The sequence below is a fragment of the Leptonotus elevatus genome, chromosome 3 (genome assembly GCF_054856555.1).
Source record: "Leptonotus elevatus isolate MCC_2025b chromosome 3, RoL_Lele_1.0, whole genome shotgun sequence".
NCBI lineage: Eukaryota > Metazoa > Chordata > Actinopteri > Syngnathiformes > Syngnathidae > Leptonotus > Leptonotus elevatus.
The window spans coordinates 21,508,222-21,524,316 of record NC_141241.1 but is presented as its reverse complement, the minus strand read 5'-3'; the positions used below and the strand labels follow the sequence as shown (position 1 = coordinate 21,524,316).

The 16,095-nt window shown below is 37.3% G+C and overlaps 1 protein-coding gene across 26 annotated transcripts in view; it reads left to right on the top strand.

Annotated features, from left to right (window-relative positions):
- The window catches only part of madd (MAP-kinase activating death domain), a 48,682-nt gene that overhangs the window by 5,587 nt on the left and 27,000 nt on the right, over positions 1–16,095 (top strand). For 12 of the 26 annotated variants that reach the window (XM_086071854.1, XM_086071847.1, XM_086071851.1 and 9 more), the window contains exons 2-17: positions 172–385; positions 3,484–4,125; positions 6,024–6,327; positions 8,197–8,328; positions 8,553–8,666; positions 8,769–8,849; positions 11,331–11,387; positions 12,105–12,277; positions 13,118–13,353; positions 13,446–13,602; positions 13,732–13,835; positions 13,924–14,096; positions 14,284–14,537; positions 14,776–14,906; positions 15,186–15,287; positions 15,617–15,658. In XM_086071854.1, the coding sequence (XP_085927980.1) occupies positions 327–385; positions 3,484–4,125; positions 6,024–6,327; positions 8,197–8,328; positions 8,553–8,666; positions 8,769–8,849; positions 11,331–11,387; positions 12,105–12,277; positions 13,118–13,353; positions 13,446–13,602; positions 13,732–13,835; positions 13,924–14,096; positions 14,284–14,537; positions 14,776–14,906; positions 15,186–15,287; positions 15,617–15,658 (2,761 nt within the window). In that variant the 5' untranslated portion in view covers positions 172–326. The remainder of the gene's footprint in view (positions 1–171; positions 386–3,483; positions 4,126–6,023; positions 6,328–8,196; positions 8,329–8,552; positions 8,667–8,768; positions 8,850–11,330; positions 11,388–12,104; positions 12,278–13,117; positions 13,354–13,445; positions 13,603–13,731; positions 13,836–13,923; positions 14,097–14,283; positions 14,538–14,775; positions 14,907–15,185; positions 15,288–15,616; positions 15,659–16,095) is intronic. The other 14 variants (XM_086071867.1, XM_086071866.1, XM_086071871.1 and 11 more) reach the window with 4 other exon arrangements.

The window sequence follows — 16,095 nt, the reverse complement described above, 5'->3', positions numbered from 1 at the left end:
TCTCTCTCTCTCTCTCTCTCTCTCTCTCTCTCTCTCTCTCTCTCTCTCTCTCTCTCTTTCTCTCTCTTTCTCTCTAGATATATAGATATTTATTTACTGTATAGTGTTGTGGCCAAAGAAGGCCAAAATAGCCAAATATAATAATGTAATTTTACCCGTTTTATTTTACAGGTCCGACCAAGGATTTCCAGAACCTTCAAAATGATTCTAACAACACACTGTCTCATAATACAATTGAAATCTCAACTTGGATTGAAATCCACTACTAACCAACAAGTGACCATTCGTCACGGATGACGTGAAATACAAGACGTGGTCGATCCAATATGGAGAAAAAGAAACCGTGCCCGCGACTCCTTGACTACTTGGTGGTCGTTGGTGCAAGGTGAGGATTTTCTTTGTCTTTTGTTGATAACTGGGTCCAAAGAAAACATGGACTACAATTAAAAAAACGAGAGCATTTTGCCCTTAAATAAAATACAATAATTTACAGGACATGCTCAAATTAGTTTTTTGTTACACAGCATTTAGATGCGTTAGCTGAAGAAAAACTGTAATTGGAAAGCTGACATGAGTTAGATTAGTAATGTGACAAGGGGCCACCATCTTGGTGGAATTTTCTTGAAAAAAATAAAACATCTTATTTGCACTTTAAACTCCTCTCATAATTCCATAAGAAAATAGCTGTGTCTGAAGTGCAGGACCTATTCTTCTGCCAACACTGCTCTTCTCACGGATGTTTAATTTGCAATATTTTAGTTGAGTTTTTTTGTTGTTGTTTTTTTTTAAGAGTAAGTGACACAATTTAAAACAAAACAGTAATTTTTAATGAGCCTATTCTAAGGACACAGGAATTTCGGCCCTTTTGGATATTTTTATCTGATACTTGTCAGCTAATTGAAAAAGGAGCTCGCTGAGTAGTAGATATTTTTAGTAGTCACATCTTTTGCATGATACTTTCCTTAATGCTAATAACAGTTTTCAACCATTTATAATTACTATTTTCCAAGATGTTTTTGTCAAGGCTACGAAAGATCAGCTTTATAGTAAAGTAAATATAGTATCAAATAGAATTAACTATGTAGCACCAAACTTAATAGTTGCACACAATTTATTTGCAAATTTCAGCCAAATCCAGCCAGTTGTTCCTGTTCTGTGTTATTAGTGAAATCTTGTAATTCTATTACAAATTGCCATGTTAACCAAATGCTGACATTGTCAGCTATTCTATATTTTTCAAATTATGGGTTCATTTGTCAAATATTTGAGTAGCTTAGCATAATTGTTTTCTAAAAAAAAAAAGAACTTAAAAAAAGCAATTTATGCTAATTAGAGCCTTTCAATGAGCATGTTCATAAGAAATAAGTTCAAAATAACATTCAGCATTGCCAACTACACAAATGTGTGAATTTTCTCAGATATGTGCTGAGAAATAATGCAGTAGTAGTACTGTTTTATTGCAGTTTGAAGGTGCTTTTCTCATCAGATTTTCACTCGGTAAATAACACCGAAAAGTGTTCCCCAAAAATGTGTTTTTACCCACACATAAAAAGCTCAAATTTGTTCAGAATCCTTTATCCCAATTTCAAAATTCTTGCTGCATTGTACTCCGGTTGAAGTAGTCTTCCCTACCAGACTGCATTTGTAAATCCTGTCACAATGCTAATTCTATACATTTGTCATTCTTGTTGCTGATATATGCCTTCTATAACCAAAGAAAGACAGATTGAGTTTTCACATTAGACTGTTCCATAATTTCACCCCACATAATGATATACAGAACCTTCTCCTGTTTGTTCGAATAATGTTAATTTTTAGATTGTATTTCCCTCTCAATTTATAACCCCCATCTTTCTCTCTAAACATTTTTTGAATATTTTGTGGTAACATATTATTTTTAACTTTATACATAACTGTGTTGTCTGAAAACTCACTATATCAACACATTTTAAGAGTTTTGACTGAAAATAGTGAGCGTGTGTAATCAACATACTCAACCTTATGTATGATTCTTATTGCCCTTTTTTGTAAAGTTATTAATGAACTGATTGAATGTATGTAATTATTAATTTTCAACGCAGTAACTGAAATATGGCAGATTTATGTAACAGTACAAAATGCGGAGCGAATTGTAATCAAGTATCCATTTGACTTTATTCAATACTGCAATGTTTTTTGATAATTTGATATGTATTTGTTTGTGTGGCTTCCAACTAATTTTCTCATCTATTATGACACCCAAACATTTATTTTCTTGAACCTTGTCAATCTGCAGCCCATCAATCTTTATGTTTAATATTACTTTTTTGTTCTGCAATTCCCAAACAACATTAATTTGGTTTTATGTTAATTTGTTGATAGTTGTTCAATGATAAACTGTTCATTGTACCAACTATCTATAGTATGTTCACTGTAACGTTTGGGGTTAAGCGTTAAGTTCATGCAAATGATGTTTGATGTTCTGTGTTTAAATCGGCAATAATTCCTTACGTCCCTTGACCACATCATAGCTCTCCTTTGATGTCACTACCATTTTTGAATGAATGCCTAACTCCACACAAATGTTAGTTTTAACAGAGTCAAAGTCACAAGTGCTCAACCTGACCCACTCTACTGCATACTGTGCTAATGCTTTTGTTAATATGAGCACAGCTCGGGTGCCTTGTTGTACAGTTTGTTGAGCCTCGTGTCTAAAAAATGTGTGGGTGAACTTTGAACTGTGAACATATGCAAGCTCCCATAAAGGGCTAACCCTTTAAAGCCAAACATACCATATTAAATACAAGACATTTTGAACCCTCTATTTCATGAGTATAATATTTTTCCCCTATTAAAACCCTGACGTATATGATCTAACACATGCATTGCACGGATAATCCATTAGAGGGCAGTATCACCCAGCTGATGGCTTTTCCAGCGACCTTGCAAGATCGCCCCAATTGAGAAAGGAGAGACACCCATACTAATTAATAGTGGGAAATGTTCTTACTGATTTTTGAAAATATATGTTTGATACGTCTGTTTATTAGTATATTTTTGGCAAGTTATAAATACACGAATTTAAAGCATTGTGACTGGATGTATCAAATATGACACAAATCAAAAGTCATATGTGGAAGTTGATTTTCCGAAAAAATTAATAAATAATTGTTTGTTTAAAAGGACCCATATTCAACTGAATTTTCTCTCTTATATTTGATGGTTCCGGCTTTATAGGGTTAAAGAATGGATTGTATTGTACTTAACATATTTTCAGTTGTGAAAGCAGCACTTCATCACCAAGGCGGCAAAAATATTCTTGTCAATTACTGTGGCCGACCTGTGCATGTAGCACATGCAGTGGACACATTGCCAAGACTTAGACTTTTTCCTCTCTAATGTATTTATGTATGTATTAAATATGCTCATGCACCAGTTAGGGTGAAGTCCAGTAATTGTGTTATGATACATTACAAATCTTTTGTTTATCCATGTCTCCTCTAGGCAACCAAGTAGCGATAGTGTGGCCCAGACCCCTCAGCTTCTCCGCCGATATCCACTGGAGGACCACCATGGCTTTCCACTCCCACCAGATGTGGTCTTCTTTTGCCAACCAGAAGGCTGCCTTAGTATACGTCAGCGTAGGGTTAGCCTTCGTGACGACTCTTCGTTTGTCTTTACACTGACTGACAAGGACTCGGGAATTACCCGCTACGGAATCTGTGTCAACTTCTACCGATCTTTTCAGCGCGGGCATCACCGTACCCGAACGGACAAGAATGGCCAGACAGAAAGCGCAACACAAGGAGGGGACACCACAAGTGAGGGGTCTGACGGCAGCACTGGAGGCCAGTCTTCTGGGTTATCACCATCTAACAAAGCTGAGTTAGCTCCTCAATCTACTTCTGGAGAGGAGATTGAACCACCAACTACTGAGCAAAACACTGGGAAGGCTGCACAGCTCAAGCAAAATGCCGCAAAGATGGCTGCCAGGAATCGTAACAGTACACTGACCTCATTGTGTATACTCAGCCATTACCCCTTCTTCTCCACCTTCAGGGAATGCTTATATATTCTTAAGAGGATGGTAGACTGCTGCAGTCAAAGGCTAACACAGCGTGCTGGAATGCCTCATACTTTTCAAAGGTGAGAAATGTTTGATTCCATGCTGTGATTTTGGTTTCTAAGTAGGGCTATCAAAATCAGTTGCCCAGTGACGACTACGTTGATGATCAAAATCACCGACAATTAGTTTGATAGTCATCGTTTTTTTATATTTTTTACTCTCAAAACTGCTTTGTTTCACGCTGCTCGTGCTGGGAGTCTGTAAAGCACATGCACAGTAGTGGTAATCCGGGTCATCCGTGATGTCTGCAGAAGCACTGTGGTGTAATGCAGTGGCTAATGCATAGCTAACCGGCATTAGCGTTTAGAGACTCTTTTAAGTTGGGGCACATTTTACTAAAAATGCTTCATGTGATACACATCTGCCTTTCATGGCACGGCAGTGAAAAACGAGCATCTAAAAAGGAAGCACGTTGTGGCTGATGCACAGGGGTGGTGGCTATCAGGAATTTCGTGAGTTTCCCAAAGCCAGAGAAGAGTTATAAATGTGTAAAAGTATTTAGTTTTCGTATTTATAGTGCAACTACTATATGCATACTAGTGTAGTCTTCATTTATAAACATGTCAGGATTCAGGAATGTTGGTATAAGCTGCAAAGTTTAATAAGAGTTGAATCATGTACCTCTATTTTGTCTTTACGTTTTAATACATTAAACTATTCAAGCTGTAAGATAATAATGGTTATATAAGAGCATCTGCTTCCAAAGGCTATATGCTGCCAATTATATATGAACCAATTAGTTAACTAATTGTGACTACTATTGGTGACTATTTGAGTAGCAAATTAATCGTTTGTGGCAGCCCGATTTCTAAGCTACGAGGATTTCAAGTTTGTCAATTTGTTTTGGCGAAAATATATTCATTGTTAGAATGACTTCCATGTCCACATCTGAACAGAGTTTGCCTTCATCTTACAGCGTGTTGATATCACTTTAGCAAGTGCATACATCCGCATCCTCAATCTACAAGTAGTTTTTTATTTTTTTATCCGTTTTGTCAGGACATACAGGTATATCTAACTGTGGTATTGAAAATTGTGTTTTTATGTTGTTGTTTTTTGAAAGGCAGACTTAGTATGGGAATCTAATGGTGTGTTTAATTTTTGTCTATTTTTACTTAATATATCATAATTGAATGATTTTCCACAAATGAAATGAATTGAATCAGTTGACTTGAGTATCATTTACCCTCTTGAAAGGGATTTTATTACTGGAATCATCATGCATAATGGACTGCAGCATTTGTGGTACTCCTATTTAGCTCACAAGTGATAGCAATTTTTGAGTGACATAGTGTTAATTATCCTGTGTGACTGTTTCCTCCCAATACATTTTACTCTACAGTCTTCATTAGTGGTAAAACCACCAAATATTTATTTAGAGGATAGCTGATGGTTGGATGAAATGTCAGGCAATGACAGAGGAGGAGAAGAGCCATCATATTATGGCTGCAAGCGTTTTTTGCAGTGATGCCACTAATAGATTGAGGTTTCTGGTTGCCTTTGGTGAAGCTAATGATATTTCTCTCGCTGCCACAGACACAATAACAACATGCTAGAACGTGCTTATTGACATGCTTAGTGCTTAATATATGCTGTACGTACACATGAATGCATGCACGTATACACACACATGAAGATGAAGACTATCAGTGAAATCATGTGCATCTTCACTTCTTGTTTAATTTTCTCCATCAGATACACTCGTGTAAAAACATGCAAAGCCAAGCACAGGATAGAAAATTGTCACTGTTGCAATACTGTACTGATTAACTAAAACACAAATATGGGTTTTGAATCTAGAGATGTTCGTGTGGCAATAATTGTACATCAAAACGCCGTCATCTCCTTGGGCCATGTGCTTCAATTTGCTTAGCTGACATACTCATATTTCTCAAAAATACTATCATGCCTTCCACAGAGACACCATGTGGCGGGTGTTCACTGGAGCACTCTCAGTGGAAGAGAAGGGGAGCCAGCTGTTGGCTGACCTTCGGGACATTGAATCCTGGATATACCGGTTGCAACGTTCCCCCGTGCCAGTGGCAAGCCAGAGGCGTGTGGATGTGGAAGTACTGCCTCATGAAATGAAATTGCCCCTCACCTTCGCACTGCCTGACAACTCCCGCTTCTCGATGGTGGATTTTCCGTTGCACTTACCTTTGGAGTTACTGGGTGTGGATGCCTGTCTTCAGGTTCTCTCTTGTGTCCTGCTGGAGCACAAGGTAAGAGCAGATCATTTGGTCCAGGATTTTCAAAACAATATGGCGTTCTCAAAATGTATATTCCCTTTTCCCCGTTAAAGTCCACTTGCACGTAACAGTTCTTGGATGTAAATAATTTGTCTCAACCCACAGGGCTTAAGACTACGACCAAACTAGTAGCATGTGCGACCTTTTTTTTTTAAGTGAGAGTAAGAATTTCATATTTTCACACTGGCGCAATTACATACGTTATAATGCTCACACCAACACAGTCACAGACATTTTGGTTAAAAGTCACCCTCTTTTTCAGTCTTCTGTAGTTTCCACATTTTGCTTACATTGATCACTTGTCAGTGCAACTTCAAGGTTCTCCAGCTAACTTAGCTTAGCATAGCTTGTTTCAATGCTAAGCGGACAGTGTGAGTGTAAAGTGACGTGATTATTTTGGGACGTGTATGAAAAATTGATTAAGAGCAGGAGAGCGTGACAGTCACGGCCATATAATTTTTTCAGGTCAGCGGAGAGGTGATTACTCGAGAAATCGCTAGTGCTTTTAGCAAATCAATCAATAAGCAGGCTTGGGGACATTTACTGGTGTTTTGTAATGAGGATACAAAAAAATGTAAGTGGGTTCTGTTACAATCACTGCTCCACCGCTAAGGTCAGCTTTACCTGCCGTTCCCAATCAGCCACAGATTTACTATTTTAACGCCGTGCTAACAAGAAAAACAGCTAAACTTGTCACCAGGAATAAATAAAAAAAGTTTACATTTTTTCACGTTGACATAATGTATCATGATGATCATCGTATTGTCATCATATCATATTGGTTCGTGTGTGCGTGTGTGTACTTGTACATACTACATTGTGAGGACCAAAATATGTCTTTAACCAACAGATTGAGGACATTTTTGTGAAGTGAGGACATTTTGGCCGGTCCTCACAACTCAAGACCTCTTTTTGAGGGTTAAGACTTGGTTTTAGAGTTTAGGTTTGAATTGGGTTGTGGTTGAGGTTAGGGTAAGGAATGGGGGTAGGCAATCATTTTTTATGGTTGGGGTTGGGGTTAGGTGAAGGGGCTAGGATTATGTCTATGGATGTCCTCACAATTATATAAGTACAAGTGTGTGTGTGTGTGTGTGTGTATCTGTCTATCTAGCTGTCTGTCTGAGGTGTTGTCTTAAGGGACAGTTTGAAAACAGCTGATCTCATGCAACTAAGCAGCTGTTTTAAATGGCCTTAAATCCATCCATCCATCCATCCATCCATCCATCCATCCATCCATTTGAATTGCCTACCATTTAATAAACCCAGAATGATCAAAATTGGATTGTAAAGATGACAGGCCTTAAATAAAGAAGGTATTTTTGGTTAACTTGGGCTGTTGCATGTTCACGTCATAATCAGTGAGTACATTCTCCATTAAACTATGACCTATGCGGACTTCATGTTAAATGTTGATTTGCTGATATTGTATGCTTTTTCAGTATTGTACATGTTGTGTTTATTATCCCTGTTATTACAAGCTGAAATGAACTGAAAAGTGACTCCTAGGAAATCGTGATTTATTTTTCCTTGCCCAATGCCCACTCATTGTGACAATTTAAAACAAACTGAAATAGGACTTGACTCGTAGGAAGTTGAGATTTATTTATCCTTGCCCACCATGACACAAAAATGGTGAAGTAGGTCCATTAATGTAAATTACATGCATTAGTTAAGGTCTCTGAAAACTTGTCATTTGTGGCTTGTTTTCATGAATTATGATTAGCAAAACTTTTTTTATTTTATTTAAACGGTTGTTTTTGCAGAAGATCTATTTATGAGCTATTGTAGGCTATTGAGCTGTGCATTGAGATGATGTTATTCTTTTATTCTGTTCTTCTTCAGGTTATTCTCCAGTCAAGAGATTACAATGCTTTATCCATGAGTGTAATGGCATTTGTGGCCATGATCTATCCTCTGGAGTACATGTTCCCGGTTATTCCCCTACTGCCAACATGCATGGCCTCAGCTGAACAGGTACAACACACACAGTAGTTACGCTATTGGTATTTGAAATGATAGGAAATTAAATAAGAAAGAGCATTATTTGATTCAGATCGTCTCATACACACCATTCCAACAGCAGTTTTATGCACATGTGCATGCAAATGTTGACAGTTAAAAAAAAAAAAGAAGAAGGAAATATTGTATACTGTATTCTCTCTGTCAACTTTATTTTTTATTTTTTTTATTCTGCACAGCTTCTTCTTGCCCCTACTCCCTACATCATTGGTGTACCAGCTAGCTTTTTCCTTTACAAAGCTGACTTCAAAATTCCAGATGATGTGTGGCTTGTGGATCTGGACAGCAGCAAAGTAACTACATTAACAATAGGCATTCTCTTTTGATGCCTAATGACATTTTGATTTAAAACTATCTAAAGAAATGGCATTGCTACAACTGCAACTGTTTTTCAGGTTAAAGCCCCTACAAATGCAGAAATTCTACCACCTCTTCCAGAGCCTGAAGCTGGCGAGCTCAAGAAACATCTGAAGCAGGTACTTTACTTGGGACATGCCCTAAATTTACCAGCATCACTGTGGAACCCATATATTTCTTATGAGCCAACCAATGTTGTTGTTTTTTTAATTGTACCTAATTTATTGATTTGTTGCTATATAAGTCAATAAAAAAAACTCTCTTCCAGCCGTATGAAGAGTAGGGGCTTCCTTCCCCAACAGACTTGTATGTATTTTGTCTAAAGTGTGAAAGCAATGGAAATAGGTTATGTTGTGCACTAACAAAAGCAAAACAAAAAACTGTTTTCCGTTCTTTTTCTGTTTTCTTTGCATGCTGTAGCTTTTGAAGGTAAATTCATTTCTTAGAAACGTGTTATCCAAGAAAAAAATGGTATTGCTGTTAAGAGTGGTTGTGAGATGATCCCTCTAACCCCTCTAACAAAACACATCATCAGAATTTGGTTCTGATTCATGGAAACAGACACTTTGTATTCCTAGATCAACCTTATGAGCACACAATTAACCCATTAAGGCCGGGAGAGCAGATATCTCATTTTGTTGTGTTTTGAACAATTCTTGGTCTCTTAGCTGATGAAATGCATTCGAATATGCACACGATAGAGTGACGTGGGCCTCATATTATGTCCTGGAATTTTATTCGAGCGTTCATGGTTGACGCAGATTCACGGGAGTTATTAAATAAATGACGCGATTGACGACGGCGGGGGAGAGATTCGAATCAGTCTAACGAGTCGACAGTGACATACTGTTAAGAAATATGTTTGTAGATAATGAGGATGTTGAAAATTTTGACGGCTTTGTAACGGAATGGACGACGAATAATTACTCCAATTCCCCGAGTTTATTACAACTGCGCTCCAGTGTTGAAGGTAATACACCCGCAGATGCGACATTTGTTTGTTGATTTTTAATAATATATATATTGAGGGTTTATAATAATAAACTTGGGTTTGTGTGAACACCACAAGTGTAAGCTCTAAAATGTTTTTGAAATTATGTTTCTATCTGTTTCAGGAGCTGAGATAGCAATTATTTTTAATAATGTAGAATTTCCAGGAAAACGCCAGGTTTTCGGGGGTGACTCAAAAGTCACCCATAAGTTTTAGAGGCATGTTTTGCCAGGCACTTTAGGCCTTAATGGGTTAACTTAACTCAACTCACATAAGTGTCCCTTCACATCCTTTTTTGATTTGAACAATCATAGAAATCATGCTCAAGGAAGACCTCTTCATAACTTCGGTCAGAACATTTCTATTTAAAGTGATGTTAACAGAGGAATTGTGGTCTAACGCTGCATACCAACCACAAGTTATTCAGCACATTTTACAAAATGAACATAATGTATTCTTGAAAATGATGTGGAATTATTAATTCAGAACTTGAACTCGTTAAGAGAATGCTTACAGAGGTTATTCAAAGCATGTAGGTTTAGGACTTTTGACTTAACTTTCCACATTACTTTTTTTTCATTACACAGTCAGTCAGTATTGACAATCCATGTTATGATGAGTAACATAAGAGATTATTGAAAGATTATTAAGACAAGCATCACTTGACACGTTCCATTCATGTTGATTTTGGCCCAATGCGAGCGATGTACAATATCTACCTTGAATCAGAGCCAGTTTGATTGCTTTGTGTTTTTCCTTGGTCTTTCCTTGTGTGTGGATGTGTGATTGAGGCAGGTGTCTGTAGGTGTGTGAAGCCTCTGTTAGAAAGAAGGAACACTGATTATGGTTAGAGATTTTGTAAAATTTAGGACACCAAAGCAGAAATAGCTTTTGATGTAAATGACACAAATATTTGCACCATATACTCCAATTATTTTCATTTCAGATGAGAATCTTTAATGTGTTCTTGTTATACTAGCTCTTACATATATTTTGGAACATGCTATGAGGTAACCTTTGAAGATCTCTTTTGAACAGGTATGACCTATTTCTAAAAAGATCTGGTGGTGTCTCATCATCCCATCATAACCAAGGGTCAATCCGCTTAGTCACTATTCACATCACACTACCTTTTCACCAAATTAGTGCATCCGAGGTGTATCAATAAGTAATTTTATTTGCCTGTGCGCATTCATACAGTTGTTGAGGCCCGGTCATTCAGATAATTCGATACGTGGCCAGCCTTTAGCACAGTAACAGTGACTTTCAAAGTGCCTTAGGCAGTCATTGTTGTGTTAAAACCGTACACTCTGTTGCCCATTTTTGTGTCAAACGCGAGACGTCTGTGTATGATAACGGCAGAACTATATCTTCAGTATCACATTGCAAAAATACAATTGTTTCATTAGTTTTACCAAGATTTATTGGCCCTTTTTGTCACCAAAAAGTAAAAATAAATATCACGAAACAGTGTTTGACTGCTGAATGGCGGCACGGAAAAGAAATGAAAAGGGCCATGATTTTGTCATGTGCTGTTCGAGTGACACACACTTATCACCTCAGGCCTTCTTGTGATTCTCCCAACATCTCTCTTATATCCCCTTCCTAGTGTCTGGTTGGGTTGACCGTGATCACCCAAAAGCAGATCTTCTCCTGTGAAAATAAGGTTACTTATTTATTGTCCTGCGGAATGCTTCTGCATCTTCTTTCACATTACTTTGCTCATGACGATTACTTTTCTCCTTTCTCAAGAATTGAGTTAAATGCCTTAGAATGTTTTCCGGACCTCTTAACGTGCTTTTTAGCCCTGGCTTGAGCATGACTGAATATGCGTGCCTTGATTCTTGCATCAGTGAGTGTCCTGGTAACCAAAAGCAGAAAAGGTGAAGCAGATACCTTTTAACAGACATTTCAGCAGATCCAGCAACTAAATATGCCATTAATGCTTAGCTATAATACTGACAACTCTGCAGCAGGACATTCAGTACATTCTGTCCTCCTAACCCTCCCCCCTCCTCCCTATTAATGACACACCCACCGCAGGCATCAACATGCACAGATATAAGAGGGGGGTTCCTTTATTTGGTATTATTTGTTATCAAAAACATTTGCTTTTGTAGAGATCCTAGTAAGAGCAGTTGTTACAATTTCCATCCATTACTTACATCCATTTTCTTAAAGAGCTATCCAAATGATCTGTTAAAGAAAGTTAGTTTCTCAAATTAATAGATTTGCTTTTGTAGTGGGTAGATGGTTGTGGAGAAACAATTGTAGTGTTGATGCCTAACGTGGGAGTGGCTCATCAAACTGTTAGTTTTTTTTTCTTCTTTTTTTTATTTTATTCTTGATCTCTCACTCTTTATCTCTCTGTCACTTGTTCCAGGCCTTGGCGAGCATGAGTTTGAACACCCAGCCCATTTTGAACCTGGAGAAGTTCCAGGAAGGTCAGGAAATGCCACTGCTCCCCCCTGGACGTGATAAAGCATCACCATCATCCACTGAGTTTAACCCCCTCATTTATGGCAATGATGTGGATTCTGTGGATGTAGCCACCAGGCAAGCCTTTTTTTTTTTGGGTTAATGTTGGTTTCACATATTTGTTAAAGGTATTATATCACGGTATTTTAAGTCCTTCCACAGTTAAAACCCCTTATTGTGCGGACTTAAAAAAACAACAAAAAACTATGCTGATACTCCAAATGTTTTAAGAACAGCTTCAAATTTACTTTGGGTGCACCTTATTTAGGCGTTTTTGGAAAAATTGCCCTAATGATAAGGGGTTAACTATAGGCAATGGCATATAATGATTAAATCTTACCTTTGACACCATGGTGATGTAATTCTATATGAAATATTCGGTAGTTTGTTGGCAATTTTATAAAAAAAAATGTATATATTAATTTTTTTACAAATGTCAACAATTACCTTATTTTTTATAACTATATATATATATAACTTTGCATTTATGAATTTATTTAAATTTTCATTTTACTTTATAAAAGATTATTTACAGTAGAAAACTTTAGGGAGCTATTTATTTGCTTAGTTTTTAATTTAGCTCCCTGCAATTTTTGTTACATTTAAATAAAGCTGTCTGTTCTTCATATGTTCAAAATTAAAAGAAAAACCTTCAAAGTGTTGAAAATTTTAAAAGTGGTTTTAACAAACAAGCTTAATGGCATTTCAACATATATTATATATATATAATACAATATTGATGCTAATATTTTCTTTTTTACTGCAAATTAATATTGGCTTGAAATATCAGTTATTGGCCTTCTTGACTACTAATAATCACTATTGGTATCGGCCCTGAAACTAATGTACTTCATTTTGAAAGAAATAGCTACAATATACTGAAATACTTTAATCCATACATTTCATCTTTTTTAACAGGGTGGCCATGGTACGGTTCTTCAACTCTCCGAATGTTCTCCATTGTTTTCAAATGCACACGCGGACCTTGCGCCTCTTCCCCCGTCCTGTGGTGGCTTTTCAGTCGTCGTCTTTTCTTGCATCTCGGCCAAGGCGATCTAATTTTGCTGACAAGCTTTCCCACACCCAGGCAGTGGAGTTCTATGGCGAGTGGGCTCTCAATCCCACTAATCTAGCATTTCAGAGAATACATAATAGTAAGATGATCTACAATTTTATAGCTTGTTTTTCCTTGTTCATTGCATTGAAAAAGACGGTTAACTGTACACCCTGCAAACTTTGGTTTCAGATGTTTTTGACCCGTCCTTAATTGGTGATAAACCTAAGTGGTATGCTCATCAGCTACAGCCAGTAGTTTACAGAGTTTTTGATGGGGGATCCCAGCTGGTTGAGGCCATGGCAAGTCCATTTGAGGATGAGAGCAATGACTCTGACCCCACCGACAGGTAAGGATGAACATATTTATTTTTGGTTTACATTGAGACAGTCTGGAGTTCTTTGTCATAGATTACAATACATAGAATTTGATAATTTGATAGTATTATGCTTTAACAGATAATGATTTTTTTCATCAGTGGTAGTGACAGTGAGGCATATGATGACTCCAGCTCATCCTATTCCTCACTTGGAGACCTTGTGAGCGAGATGATTCAAGGAGATATTCAGGGAGACACACCAAGTATGTTTTTAAGTTTATTAAAATTTCTAAAGCTTAAAGTCCATCCAGCAATTGGTTTTCTATATCACCATTTTATTTCCCAATGTAGGCCAACAACCACATACCCATGCTGCTCTGGGTGATGCAAGCGAGGTAGAGATTCAAGAATTCCAGTCCAGCGGAGATGGTCCCGGCGAAACATCCGATGGCCAGCCCCTTCGCTCAAGCTCCAGCACAACTGCAAGCTCCAGTCCCAGCACAATCATCCAGGGAGTCAACCATGTATGTTATCACTACTATTGATAAGTTCCTACCTATTATTTGTGCAAACCTTTTCCCAACTCCTGCTTTATTCAGTAATCATGTTGCAAGCAAGGTCTATCTAAATTTATTTTATGTTTTTTTCTGTAATTCACATTTTGGGATTTAATCCATTTTTGCAATTATTTTTTTCTTCTTATTAAAACAGGAACAAGGGGAAGCACCTGATAGTGAGGTACCAGCCGGTTCTGTCCCACAGAACCCAGTCCTCGGAGTCAGCAGCCAGCTACCTCTCAGATCGACAATTGAAACTGGCCTGGTGGACCCAACTATAAAAAAACGAGAGTATGACAACCCCTATTTTGAGCCTCAGTATGGCTTCCCCTCTGAAGATGGTCCTGAAGCGGAAGAGCAAGTGGAGTCATACACCCCTCGATTCAACCAGAACCTCAATGGCAACAAGTGTGTTAAACTTGTTCATCACTTGAATGAACTAACTCTTCATTCAAATGGGCTCTCTGACCAACCATGCAATGTCAAAACCCAGCATGTCCAACTAGTTCTCCATTCATGGTGGTCTTGAATCTCTGGCGGTGTGATTTTGTGATAGTTATTTTGTTTTATTATGTTTTTCCATATTGCATGTAATTGTGCTTTGCTGAGGAGATGTAAAGAGTGTTTAATGTATTTTTTTTTAAAGGGCACAGCGTCCTTCACGTCCGAGTAGTCTGAGGCTGCCTGGAGAGTCTGATGGAGAAGGTGACAGCTCACCAAACTCAACCATTTCCAACAGCAGTAATGATGGATTAGGGGGACTGATGTCTTTTGCAAGTGAGAATATTTTCATTCATATAATTTGTGCTATTTTCATATGTTTTAATGCTTTTTTAAAATGCATGTTTTGACATTTTGGTGCCTTCTCATATTCTGGAAATTTTTACAAGGAAGATCACTTTTCCCTCGCCTCACCCCTCAAGTCCAGTGGAAAGAATGACTTGATTGTGATCTGATAAAAGATGGCCAACTACCACAACAGTGAACACTTTTGATGGGAATAGTTTAAAACATTTAATAGTTGTTGATGACAACGCCTTCATCTATCCATTTTAGGTAACCTTTACAAGAATCATGGCACCAGTTTCAGCCTGTCCCATCTCGCGCTACCAAACAAAGCTGCAAGGGAGAAATCGACACCTTTCCCCAGCCTCAAAGGTAGAGTAGCACAGCCAAACACTTTTTTTTAAACACTCTGAGCCAACAGAAAAATATTTTTCTTAGGCAGTATAATGATCAGTTGATTTTCTGAGCCCACCCCATGTAGTATTTTTTTCATACTTTGCTTAAATCACATACCAAGGATGACAGAATAATGATTTAATTTTAATAGGTATGACAGTATAGCTATAGTACACACATGGTTTACTATACTATTGCTTTTAAACTTGAGCTATATGAAAGTGGAGGTTTTTCATCATTTGAATGACAGTTTTTTTTTCTTTCTGCTTTTTTTCCATCTAAATTATTTTTTCTTATTATAAAAGAATATTTAAATTTTGACATTGAGGAGGAGCTGGACCAAGCAGGTCTGTAGAGATTTTATTTTTATAGCCTGACTTTTCTGTCCTCCCTCTGATTGCTAACAGTTATGGCGCTATTTTAAGGAGGGTATTGAGAATTTTAAACACAGTTTTTCTCTCCAGTCTGTTAATGGAAGAATTCGCAAAACAACTCAATTTGTTGTTGCTTTCAAAATCCGTGCATGTCTGGTGGTTTTCAATTTTATCATTACTGGGTCACTCGTAAAATCAAAACATAGCTACTGAATTTGCAATAATTCATCTTGCTACCATTAGAAGTAGGATCTGATCGTGATCACTTGTATGCACTCGTTTCTTAATGCAAGATTTGATATCAAGAGAATCATTCATTTTTATAGAAATGATGCACAGTTGTGCTTAAATCACATCACAAAGTTAAGCAAGTACAAAAAAAAATATTTCAAATTTTTTTTAAAAAGTTG